The sequence below is a fragment of the Pan paniscus genome, chromosome 18, assembly GCF_029289425.2.
Source record: "Pan paniscus chromosome 18, NHGRI_mPanPan1-v2.0_pri, whole genome shotgun sequence".
Lineage (NCBI taxonomy): Eukaryota > Metazoa > Chordata > Mammalia > Primates > Hominidae > Pan > Pan paniscus.
In genome coordinates, this window is record NC_073267.2 from 23,759,885 (window position 1) to 23,773,348 (window position 13,464).

A 13,464-nucleotide genomic window follows, 5' to 3' on the forward strand; every position below is an offset into this window, starting at 1 on the left:
TTCCCAGCAGGGGAGGAGGGACAGGAACTCTACATTCCAGGGGTGTCAGGAAGGGAGTGGGCAATGGGAAGGAGGTGGTGAGTACAGCTCAATACTCCCTCCTTTTCCTTTTATTTATTTATTTTTTTGAGACAGAGTCTTGTCCTGTCACCCAGGCTGGAGTGCAGTGACGTGACCTTGGCTCACTGCAACCTCCACCTCCTGGGTTCAAGCAATCCTCATGCCTCAGCCTCCAGAGTAGCTGGGACTACAGATGTGTGCCACCATGCCCAGCTAAATTTTTTGTATTTTCAGTAGAGATGGGGTTTTGCCATGTTGGTCAGGCTGGTCTCAAACTCCTGACCTCTTGAACTGCTGACCTCAGGTGGTCTGCCTGCCTTGGCCTCCCAAACTGCTGGGATTACAGGCATGAGCCACCACGCCTGGCCCATTCAATCCTCTTTTTTTTTTTTTTTGAGACAGAGTCTCACTTTGTTGTCCAGGCTGGAGGGCAGTGGTGCAATACCAGCTCACTACAACCTCCACCTCCAGATTCAAGAGATCCTCCTGCCTCAGCCTCCCAAGTAGCTGGGATTACAGGAGTGTGCCACCACACCCAGCTAATTTTTGTATTTTTAGTGGAGACTGGGTTTCGCCATGTTGGCCAGGCTGTTCTCAAACTCCTGACCTCAAGTGATCCACCCATCTTGGACTTCCAAAGTGCTGAGATTACAGGCGTGAGCCACTGTGCTGGGCCATCATTCAATCCTCTTCTGTCCGTCTCTCAAGGTCTTATTATTGCCACACTGCTCCCATCCCATATTACCTTAAGGTTTTTCAAATGAGCCACTCTTAGGGAATGTACTCATAGGAAACAATTACATCTGTTTCACCTACCTTTAGTAATTTTCACTTATTAGCATGTGTCCCATTTTTCTATGGTTTCACACACACAAAAATAGCCTCATGATTAAGAACATGGGACCTCGAGCCAGACTTCGTGGCTTAATCCTGCCCTGCTGCTTACTAATGGTGTGATCTTTGCTATTTTTACATCACCTCTCTATACTTCCGCTTCCCCATCTGTAAAATGGGAGATAAAAATATGCCTACTGCATTAAGGTCTTTGTAGGGATTTGCACACTTGACACATAGTAAGTGCTCAATGAATAATATTTTTTCTTTTTATTTATTTATTTATTGAGACGGAGTCTCACTCTGTCGCCAGGCTGGAGTGCAGTAGCACAATCTCGGCTTACTGCAACCTCTGCCTCCTGGGTTCAAGTGATTCTCCTGCCTCAGCCTCCCAAGTAGCTGGGACTACAGGCACACGTCACCACGCCCAGCTAATTTCTGTATTTTTAGTAGAGACGGGGTTTCACCATGTTGGCCAGGATGGTCTTGATCTCTTGACCTTCTGATCTGCCTGCCTCGGCCTCCCAAAGTGCTGGGATTAGAGGCGTGAACTACCACGCCCAGCCTATTTTTCTTCTATAATTTATTTTTTTAAATTGATAAATAAAAATTATATCTATGGTGTGCAACATGTTTTGAGATATATATTCATTGTGGAATGGCTAAATCAAGCTAATTATCATTACCTCACATACTTTTTTTGCGGTGAGAACACTTAAAATCTACTCTTAGCAATTTTTGAGTATATGATACATTGTTATTAACTGTAGTCAGCATGTACAACAGATCTCCAGAACCTATTTTCCTATTTAACTGAAACATTGTATCCTTTGTCCAAGTCTCTCCAACTCCCTTCCCACCTCCAGCCCCTGGTACCAACCATTCTAAGGCTCTGCTTCCATGAGTATGACGTTTGTTTATTTGTTTTTCAGATTCATAATATAAATGAGGTCATACAGTATTTGTCTTTCTGTGCCTAGCTTATTGCACTTAGCATAAGATCCTCCAAGTTCATCCATGTGGTCCCATATGATAGAATTTCCTTCTTTTTCAAAGCTGAAGAGCATTCCATTGTGTATCCACCAAATTAAAAAAAAAATCCATTCATCCACTGACGTGTTGGACGCTTAGGATGATTCCATGTCTTGGCTGTTGTGAATAGTTATTCTCAACGTGGTTATTAACGCTCAGCCCTCACTTCCCCTGAGTCTTCTTTACTCGAAGTTAAGCAGATCTCTTTTCCTCATGAGACACACTTTCAAATCTTTTCCCTGGACCTGGCAGCTCTCCTGTGGGCATGTCTGAATATGTCAATATCGCTCTGAGAGGGTGGAGCCAGGCTGACTGTGGTCAACTAGGTAGTCTTCATTCTAACTCTAAGAGCATTCATTAATGAATGAGTGCTTGGTTTCCACCAGGACGTATGCAAATCAGTTGGTATACCACTTCTCATTTAACTTTCACAATCATCCTCTTTCTTTCACTCATGTTTATTATGATGTGCTACGATGAACAAAGAAAACCTCCCATTTATTAGAGGCTCAGAGAGGGAGAGGCACCCTGTCTCTGTACAGTATGGGAGTACAGAGTGTGCACTGCAGAACTGTGTATAGCGGCCTCACACAGAAGTTAAGTAACTTGGTGGAGATCAAACATCTCACAGAGCTGGGCTTCAAACTGCAGTAGGCCTGAATCAATGCTCTTAATGATTAGAAACATTGCTCTCAGTTATACCAGGGTTCCAATCTCACTTCTGCCCTTCCATTGTTTTCCTCCAGTCTTTTTTGTTTTCCTTCTGAAATCTTTGCATCATCTGGGTGGGTACCAGAAGGCATCCTAGAAACAGATCTCTGCCTCAGAGAATCCCTCAGGGTGAGATCAGCTCTAGAATTTAGTGATTGTAATGTGGAAAATGGGGAGTTTTCTGTGGCTACTGGCACCTTTCTTTCCTTATTCCCTTTATTCATCCCAGGTGGAGAGATGGCATAGGTGGATGGATCTACATTTAAGTCCCAGCTCCACCGACTTGCCTTGGACAAATCAAATCTCAGTTTCCCCATCTGTGAAATGGGGCTAATGAGAGCACCTGCCTTGTAGGGTTGCTGTAATGAGATAATGCAGGTAAACGGCTCAGTGCAAGACCTGATAAGTGGTAGCTGCTATTAATATAATCAAGACCCCATTGGTTTGGACTGGGGAAGGGGTGTCGTTGTGTCCACCAGCTCTCAGCCCTCTGTTATGGAACCAAACTGGGTCTGTTTGCCCATGCGCAATGGAAAACCAAACACTGAAGCACTAGGTTTTTGTAGAGAGAAACGTTTACTGTGAATCAACTGTCAAGGAGACAGAAGACAGTGCTCAAATCTGTGTCTCTGAGCTGGGGACTGGGGCAGGTTTTATAGGCGGAGGGTAATGAGACTTGATCTGATTGGGTCTTGCTACAGGGTGATGCTGGGAGGTGTGATCTGATTGGATCATGCCATGAGGTGATGCCAGGACTCAATCTGATTGGATCGTGGACCATGCCATGTGGTGTCCACTTCATAATTCAGCCCCCATTCCTTGGTCTCGTCTGAGCAGTTAGGTTCCGCCTGTGGTTGCACATTTGGTTCATCTGAGGATGTTCAGGTTATGTGACCTTCAACCTGGGAGTCCGTGGCAACTGAAAAACAACTCACCATTTTATTACACAAAATTGAACCAGAATGGGCTGGTTCTGCGGTTACACCTCCACCACCATCCCTCCTCTTCTCACACAGGCTGGGGCTGCTGGTTTGTTTCTACAATGACCTGGAATTGCTGGATGCCACTGTGGCTCAAGTCCTGCTTTACCAGATGATCAAGTGCAGCCACCTGAGGGGCTTCCAGGCTGGCGTCCAGAAGGTACAGCTGGGGTGCAAGGCCCTGAGGCCTCTGCCTCAGTGTCACTAGCCAGAGAAATGGGGAGAACAGCCTAGCTTAGCCTTTGGGAGAAAACACACAGCATTAGTCGGGATTTAAGCCCAGTCACAGCAGATGGCATCTCAAATACTGAGGTAAGTGTAACATCGAAGCCCAGACAGAAAATAGCAAAGGAACAGACCCTGGGGAGATCAAAATTTAATCAGAAAGCCGTCTCAGCCAGGCGTGGTGGCTCATGCCTGTAATCCCAGCACTTTGGGAGGCCAAGATGGGAGGATCATTTGAGGCCAGGAGTTTGATACCAGCCTGGTCAACATCATGAGACCCTTGTCTCTGCAAAAAATACAAAAAAAATGGCTGGGCACGGTGGTTCACACCTGTAATCCCAGCACTTTGGGAGGCCAAGGCAGGCAGATCACCTGAGGTCAGTTTGAGACCAGCATGGCCAACATGGTAAAACCCTGTCTCTACTAAAAATACAAAAACAGGCGTGGTGGCATGCACCTGTAATCCCAGCTACTCAGGAGGCTGAGGCAGGAGAATTGCTTGAGCCTGGGAGGCAGAGGTTGTGGCGAGCTGAGATCGTGCCACTGCACTCCAGCCTGGGTGACAGAGTGAGACTCTGTCTCAAAAGAAAAAAAAAAGCCATGTGCCTATAGTGCCAGCTACTTGGGAGGCTGAGGTAGGAGGATCGCTTGAGCCCAGGAGTGCCAGCCTGCAGTGAGCTATGATAGTGACTTTGCACTCCAGTTGGATGACAGAGCAAGACCCTATCTAAAAAAAAGAAAAGAAAAGGAAAGAAAGGGACAGCTACCTCCAACTTAAATATGCATACAGATCACCTGGGGATCTTAACTGCAGATTCTGATTCAGGAACTCTTGGTTGAGGCCCAGGACTCCCATCTTCCTCTTCTTCCTCCTTCTTCCCTTGGCCTCCCAAAGTGTTTGGATTACAGGTGTGAGCCATTGCGCCCAGCTGACGCTGCACTTCCAACAAGCTTCCGGGTGATTCTGGAACCGCTGCTCTGGTGAGCACGCCTGGAGCGGCAGGAGATAAAGCAGTGGTTCTCAAACCTGCCTCTAGATTAGTAACATCCCTGCCAGGTGCCACCCCCAGAGAATCTGATGTTATTGTTCTGGGGTGTGGCCTGAGGTATGGCCTGATTTTAATGCTTCTCAGGTGATTTCAATGCAGCCAGGATTGAGAACACTGGATTGCAGGGTGGTTATGAGTTCCCAAGACCAGATGAGCAAACACACTCTCTCTCATTTTTCTTCCTCTCCATCTCTCTCTTCTTCCTTCCAGTCAAGTCTCAATTCTACCCCCTTCCAGTCCACTTTTTGTGGCCCTTTTCAATTTGCTTAAAATCAAAAAGATGACATGAAAATAATATTAAATGAAATTTTGATAAAGCCATCAATAATTTCACAGCAGTTTCCCACACATCACCATAAAGTCCCCAAACACATTTGACATTTGAGAGTGTGGTCATCTATTTTGGTCAGCGCATCTTTATTTTTTTTTAAGATTCTTTTTTTTTTTTTGAGTTTCATTCTGTCACCCAGGCTGGAATGCAGTGGCATAATCTCAGCTCACTGCAACCTCCACCTTCCGGGTTCAAGTGGCACAATTTCAGCTCATTGCAACCTTCGCCTTGCCTCAGCCTCTGGAGTAGCTGGGACTACAGGTGCATGCCACCATGCCCGGCTAATTTTTTGTATTTTTAGTAGAGATGGGGTTTTACCATGTTGACTAGGCTGGTCTTGAACTCCTGACCTCAAGTGATCCACCTGCCTTGGCCTCCCAAAGTACTGGGATTACAGGCGTGAGCCACCGAGCCTAGCCTGTGAATGCATATTTTTGTTTCCAAGGAAAAGAATCCGTCCCAAGCAAGCTCAAGCAAAAATAAGAAGATAAATGTATTTTAAGGCCCAGGGGTCTCAACATGTGGCAGCCCTGACCAAGGAGAAGGTGGCATGCAATTAGATATGAGGGAGCCCTTTGGGATCATCTAGCTCAGTCGTTCTCAAACTGGAGACTGCATCTAAATCACAGGGAGGGCCTGTTCAAATACAGCTTGTGGCAGCGCTCCAGTTTTGTGGAAGAAAATTTTTTGGCACCAGGGACCGGTTTTGTGGAAGACAATTTTTTTCCGTGGACTGGGGCCGGGGGATTGTTTCAGGATGATTCAAGTGCATGACATTTATTGTGCTCTTCCTTCCTTCCCTCCCTTCCTCCCTCCCTCCCTTCCTTCCTTCCTTCTCCTTCCTTTTCTTTCTTTCTTTCTTTCTTTCTTTCTTTCTTTCTTTCTTTCTTTCTTTCTTTCTTTCTTTTCTTTCTGTCTCTCTCTTTCTTTCTTTCTTCCCTCCTTTCTTCCTTCCTTTCTTTCTTCTCTTTCTCACTTTCTTTCTTTCCTCCTTCCCTCCCTCCCTCCCCCCCTCCCCCCCCATCCCTTTCCCCTTCCCCTCTCCTCTCCTTTCTTGATGGAGTGTCGCTCTGTTGCCAGGCTGGAGTGCGGTAGCACGATCTTGGCTCACTGCAACCTCTGCCTCCCAGGTTCAAGCAATTCTCTGCCTCAGCCTCCTGAGTAGCTGGGACTACAGGTGCACGCCACCACGCCCAGCTATTTATTGTATTTGTAGTAGAGACGGGGTTTCACCATGTGGCCAGGATGATCTCATTCTCTTGACCTTGTGATCTGCCTGCCATGGCCTCTTAAAATACTGGGACTACAGGCGTGAGCCACCACGCCCGGTCTGTGCACTTTATTTCTATTATTACATTGTAATATATAATGAAATAACTATAGAACTCACCATAATGTGAAATCAGTGGGAGCGCTGAGCTTGTTTTCCTGCAACTAGACGGTCCCATCTGGGGGTGATGAGAGACAGTGACAGATCATCAGGCATTAGATTCTCATAAAGAGCGCACAGACTAGGTCCCTTGCATGCACAGTTCACAATAGGGTTTGCTCTTAGGAGAATCTAATGCCGCCTCTGATCTGGCAGGAGGCAGAGCTCAGGCAGTAATGCTCACTGGCCTGCTGCTCACCTCCTGCTGTGGCTGGTTCCTAACAGGCCAGGGTCCCGGTGATCCCCATCTGTGACCCGGAGTCTGGGGATCCCTGGATTTCGGAGCCCCACCCAGTCTCTGATTCAGGAGGTCCGGGAGCAGCCTGGCAATCTGCATTTCTAACAAGTTCCCAGGTGTTGCAGATGCCGCTGGGTGTGCTCCACACTTTGAGAGCTGCCACTGTAGTCCACCCCTTCGTTTTACAGATGGGGAAACTGATTTCTAGGTAAGGCAGTTGCTGAACTTAGAGAACCCAGGCGCTTTGACAGTTGTTTCTTCTACTTAACTCTGCTGCCCCCCAGTGGCTATTTCAATATTGCCAGAAACCCGTTTTGTGCACCTGCCTGAAATGACTACGTTATTACGTAAATTCGGGTGTTAAAATATGAACCATTCTTGTTTTTTGTTACAGAGCTCATTGTATAGTAGGTGACTTTATCACATTCCTTACCGAAAGCAGCTGTAACGCACACTTTACTATCATTAGGCAGGCATATTGCAATAAAATAATTATTAAAATGATCATAGAAATGTGCAAACAGGCGCAAGAGATAATTTTAAGAAGAGTAAATTGTGCTTCTGTTCATATTACAACTCTGTAAAAACTATGTAGTGTCTCTATATTTATAAAGGTATAAGAAATCTTGGAAGCATATACACCCAATTGCTAATCATGGTTATTTTTATGTGGTAGGATGTTCAGGAGACTCTTACTTTCTTGTACTGTGAAGAGTTATTTTTGGCTGGATGTGGTGGCTCATGCCTCTAATCCCAGCACTTTGGGAGGCTGAGGCATGTGGATCACATGAGGTCAGGAGTTTGAGACCCGCCTGGCCAACATGGTGAAACCCTGTCTCTACTAAAAATACAAACATTAGTGTGGTGGTGGGTGCCTGTAATCCCAGCTACTCAGAAGACTGAGGCAGGAGAATCGCTTGAACCCGGAAGGTGGAGGTTGCAGTGTTGCAGTGAGCCAAGACCACACCATTATACTCCAGCCTGGGTGACAAGAGCAAAACTCTGTCTTAAGAAAAAAAAAAAGTTATTTTTACACAGATTATAAATTATTGTGAAAAGGCCCCTGGCTATTTAATGAAAGGAAAACAGCCTGTATATATGGATATAGAGTTCAAGGTCACCAGAGGACAACAGATGCTATAAGAGTGTAGTGTAGTTATAAAGGGAACATTTCTTTCTGACATGGATTAAGGTTGATTTAATAACAAATTAATATTTAAATGAAGTACAAAGGGAATTTTTGGCACATGAAAGCCAAGGCCAGAGGAGGTGTCCTCCGTGTGGTGTCTCACTGTCTGGGCATGGCAGGAGTCCCTTTCCTTCATCGTTTCTGAGCCCAAAAGCTTTGATGGGACAGGGTCAAGGGAGGTGCTGTGGAGTCCTAATAGCCCTGGATATGGTCAGAGGGAGCCACCGCCCTGCTTCCTATCAACACTCATTCCAGTTTGCTCTCCTTCCAGCTCAAAGCAGAACTCCTGGACATTGCCATGGAGAACCAGACCCTCAATGAGACCCTGGGTTCTTTGTCGGATGCAGTTGTAGGTTTGACCTACAGCCAACTGGAATCCCTCTCCCCCGAGGCTGTGCACGGAGCCATCTCCACCCTCAACCAGGTCTCAGGTTGGGCCAAGAGCCAGGTCATCATCTTGTCTGCCAAATACTTGGCCCATGAGAAGGTCAGCTGGAGTTTTAAACTCTTTTTTATTCCCCTAAGATGACCTAAGTGTATTAGACCTGCCAGGCTGCCATAAAAATATACTGTAGATTGAGTGACGTAAACAACATAAATTTATTTCTCACAGTTCTGGAGACTGGGAAGTCCAACATCGAGGTGTCAGAAAGGTAGGTTTCATTCTGAGGCCTCTTCTCTTGGCCTGTAGGTGGCCGCCATCTTGCTGTGTGCTCACCTGACCACATGAGAGCAAGCTCTCTGGTGTTGCGTCTTACAAGGAAACTAATCCCATTGGATCAGGGCCCCACCTGACCCTCATTATCTCATGACCTCATCTAACCCTTAAAGGCCTCTTAAAGGTCTCACCTCCCAATGCCATCACGTTAGGGGTTAGGACTTTGACATATGAATTCTTGGGAGACACAAATATTTAATCCATAACAGTCAGTTATACACACACAGCAGGGGGCAACCGATCAGTAAGAAGATGATGCTGAGGAGGACTGCCTGGGTTCAAATCCTTGCTCTGCCATTTACTAGCTGTGTGACACTAGGCAATTTGCTATTTTCACTTTGACTCAGTTTCTCTATTTGTAATATGTGGACAACAATAGCACTTACTGCCGGGCAAGGTGGCTCACACCTGCAATCCCAGCACTTTGGAAGGCTGAGGTGGGAGGATCACCTGACGCCAGGAGTTTGGGACCAGCCTGATCAACATGGTGAAATCCCGTCTCTACTAAAAATACAAAAATTAGCTGGGCGTGGTGGTGCATGCCTGTACTTCCAGCTACTTGGGAGGCTGAGGCAGGAGGATGGCTTGAACCTGGGAGGCAGAGGTTGCAGTGAGCAGAGATTGTGCCACCACACTCCAGCCTGGGTGACAGAGCAAGACTCCATTTCAAAAAAAATTAAACAACAACAACAACAAATCAGTAGCACTTATCCTGTAGCATTGCTGCGAATATTATGTGAGTTGGTACACATGAAGAAGCCAGACCACCAGGTGACACCACAGAGTAGGAGCTCAAGGGGCATTAGCCATCCCTGAGTGGGATCAACGTGTGGGACTCATCCCAGGATTTTCCTGCCTGCTGTTAAGCTGCTATTAGGTTGATGCAAAAAGTAATTGCGGTTTTTGCCATTACTTTGGGATTAGGGATGATGCTATTTTATTCCAATCTTGGGCTGCAGAGAGGGAACTGTCAGGCAGACAGTCCTCTTTGGTGGAGACAGGAGTCTTAATCTGTGTTCTTGCTGCTCCTGGGGTGGAAAATGGACATTCTTTTGGGGACAATTAATGTCCCTGGGTTGGGTCCAGTCCAGAGGGCTCCAAATCTGGGAGACTTGAGTTCTAAGCATTTTGGTGTCATCTAATTTTTTTTTGATACGGAGTCTTGCCCTTGTCGCCCATGCTGGAATGCAATGGCACAACCTCAGCTCATTGCAACCTCCGCCTCCGGGTTCAAGCAATTCTCCTGCCTCAGCCTTCCGAGTAGCTGGGATTATAGGCACCCACCACCACACCCAACGAATTTTTGTGTTTTTAGTAGAGACAAGGTTTTGCCATGTTGGCCAGGCTGGTCTCGAACTCCAGACCTCGTAATCCGCCCGCCTCAGCCTCCCAAAGTGCTGGGATTACAGGCATTAGCCACTGTGCCTGGCTTTTTGTGTCCTTCTCGTTTAGTCCACACTCCTGGCCATTTCCCAGGATGCAAACTGGCTCACAAGGATTGGATTAGGACCCATTCCAATCAAATAATAATAACAAACATTTATTTATTTTTGGCTTCTGGATATTAATTTTAATTACTTTGAAACAACATAATTTACTACCAGATGTTTAACAAGCACCCATTATAATTGCTAAACTGTGAATTTAGTTTTAACTGTGTCTGACCAACTATACAAAACTCATCAATTTTTATTTTGACAAAAGGTAGTAGGCTGGGCGTGGTAGCTTATGCCTGTAATCCCAGCACTTTGGGAGGCCAAGATGAATGGATCACTTGAGGCTAGGAGTTTGAGACCAGCTGGACAACATGGTGAAACCCTGTCTCTACTAAAAATAGAAAAATTAGCTGGCCATGATGGTGCACACCCGTAATTTCAGCTACTTGGAAGGCCAAAGCAGGAGAATCACTTGAACCCAGGAGGCAGAGGAGGTTGCAGTGAGCCAAGATCATGCCACTGTACTCCAGACTGGGCTGAGCTACAGAGCAAGACTCTGTCTTAAAAAAAAAAAAAAGTAGTAGGAATCCCAAAGAATAAAGGAGAGACTACTCCTTAAAGGTCATGTTTACTAACCTAGCACCGTAATTCTAGTGTTAGTACCTCCCATGCAGCTTGAAGGAGGATATGGGAAGAGGTGAAGATGTTGAAAATGTAAGGGGCCCCATTTTGCTTGCTCTAAAGCAAAATACCACAGTGTCTCACAAGGAAGAAAATCACTAGGCCAGGCACGATGGCTCACGCCTGTAATCCCAGCACTTTGGGAGGCCGAGACAGGCGGATCACGAGGTCAGGAGATCAAGACCATCCCGGCTAACACGGTGAAACCCTGTCTCTACTAAAAATTAAAAAAAAAAATTAGCTGGGCATGGTGGCGGGTGCCTGTAGTCCCAGCTACTCGGGAGGCTGAGGCAGGAGAATGGCGTGAACCTGGGAGGCGGTGCTTGCAGTGAGCCGAGATCGCATCACTGAGGTTGGAAATGAAAACAAAAGCTTTTGATTCAGGTGGTAAAATGAAAACAAAAGCTTTTGATTCAGGCGGTAAAGGGGTTTAAGAGTTATAGAGTAGAATCCATGCATCCAGAAGGCAGTGCTGGAGTCGGCCTCAGGAACTGGGGGGTTTCTTCTTCTTTTTTTGTTTTTTGAGACAGGTTCTCACTATGTTGCCCAGGCTGGAGTGAAGTGATCTGATCTTGGCTCACTTCAGCCTTGACCCCCCAGGCTCAGGTGATCCTCCCACCTCAGCCTCCTGAGTAGCTGGGACCACAGGCACATGCCACTACGCCGGGCTGATTTTTGTATTTTTTTGTAGAGATGGGATTTTGCAATGTTGCCCAGGCAGATCTCAAACTCCTGGGCTCAAGCAATCTACTCGCCTTGGCCTCCCAAAGAGAAGGAGTAGGGAATTTCTTCTTGGCATCCAAGTCTTTTTAAATTTCTTCAAGTTTTTAAAGCTGGGTGTGGTATGTCATGGTTCTGAGCCAGATATATTCCAACCACATTCCCCAAAGTAAATCCAAGTGGGAACTGGAGCAGGATGTCGGTAGAGAGGGCGAGGGAGGGATGAAGGGCAGCTGCAGCTCCGAGGGCTGGTCCTAGCCTGCTTCCTCCATCGCGGGGCCAAGGGAGGGGGGGTTTGGAATAACAAACATTTACTGAACACTTACTATGTGCCAGGTTGTGTTCTAAGTGAATTAATAATTTAATCCAACAATCCTCTGAAGTCGGTAGTGCTGTAGTCTTCATTTTCCAGTTCATTCACATGAGGTACAGAGTGTGTAAGGGAACTGGAAAAGGCCACGTGAAAGTTACGCAGCTGGGATTGAACCCAGGGCACCTGGCCTCAGAGCCATCTTGTTTAACTCCTGTGCTCACTGTCTCCATTATGGCACCATGACCAATGCCCACGCACTCCCACTTTCTGACTCAGGTACCAGGCCAGCCCATTCATCTGGTCTCTTCTAGCCTCGTGGTGACTTTATGTTGAAGGCTTTGAATCCTTGTTTCTGGACCTTGACTGGGGCTCCATGGGTCCACCTTGACAGTCCTCTCTGAATTTGATTTTAGGGAGTTGAGGGAGACGGTTTTGTTCCCTCCCAGCCCAGGACAAAGTGGTTTGTCTCTTTCCTAATACCCAACTCTTCCTACTGAGGGGTGAGGCCACTTTTACTCAGAAGGCAAGAGGTCAAAAGGTCTTGCCTTCTTTGAAGACAGCATGAGATCACCCATTATACACAGAATAACTAAAGGAACCCACTCAGCTGTCTTTTCATAGAACCAAAGCATGTCCTTGATTATATGGAAAACTATCTAGCATCTTCACTCTAAAGGAAGGAAAAAAAACCCAAGTATAATTTCTTTCTTTCTTTCTCTTTCTTTCTCTCTCTCTTTCTTTCCTTTCTTTCTTTTTTCTTTCTTTTTTCTTTCTTTCTTTTCTTTCTTTCCTCCTTCCTTTCTTTTCCTTCCTTCCTTCCTTCCTTTCTTTCTTTCCTTCTCTCTTTCTCTCTCTCTTTCTCTCTTTCTTTCTTTCTCTTTCTCTTTCTTTCTTTCTCTCTCTTTCTCTCTTTCTTTCTTTCCTTCTTTCCTTTCTTTCTTTCTTTCTTTCTTTCTTTCTTTCTTTCTTTCTTTCTTTCTTTCTTTCTTTCTTTCTTTCTTTCTTTCTTTCTTTCTTTCTTTCTTTCTTTCTTTCTTTCTTTCTTTCTTTCTTTCTTTCTTTCTTTCTTGAGACAGAGTTTTGCTCTTGTTGCCCAGTCTGGAGTGCAATGGTACAATCTCAGCTCACTGCAACCTCTGCCTCCTGGGTTCAAGCAATTCTCCTGCCTCAGCCTCCCAAGTAGCTGGGATTACAGGAACCTGCTACCATGCCTGGCTAATTTTTGTATTTTTAGTAGAGATGGGGTTGCACCATGTTGGCCAGGCTGGTCTCGAACTCTTGACCTCAGGTGATCCACCCGCCTGGCCTCTCAAAGTGCTGGGATTACAGGCGTGAGCCACCACGCCTGGCCAACTCTCTTTCTTGATAGAAGGAAGGAAGGCCTGTGGAGGCAGCATCTGTCTGGCTCACTGCTGTGCCCCTAAGGTGTCACCCATCCCTATACTTGGCACATAGATGGGCTGAGTGCACGTTGGAGAGGTGAAAGGCGGGAGCAGAGCCTGACTGCGCAGTCGCTCC

The 13,464-nt window shown here is 46.2% G+C and overlaps 1 protein-coding gene across 4 annotated transcripts in view; it reads left to right on the forward strand.

Moving 5' to 3' along the window:
- OTOA (otoancorin) overlaps window positions 1-13,464 on the forward strand; it is an 82,468-nt gene that overhangs the window by 23,028 nt on the left and 45,976 nt on the right. For 3 of the 4 annotated variants that reach the window (XM_055099999.3, XM_055100002.2, XM_055100001.2), the window contains 2 exons: window positions 3,654-3,777; window positions 8,350-8,565. In XM_055099999.3, the coding sequence (XP_054955974.2) occupies window positions 3,654-3,777; window positions 8,350-8,565 (340 nt within the window). Of the gene's footprint in view, window positions 1-3,446; window positions 3,523-3,653; window positions 3,778-8,349; window positions 8,566-13,464 lie in introns of those variants that run through there. The other variant, XM_057300003.2, reaches the window with a different exon arrangement.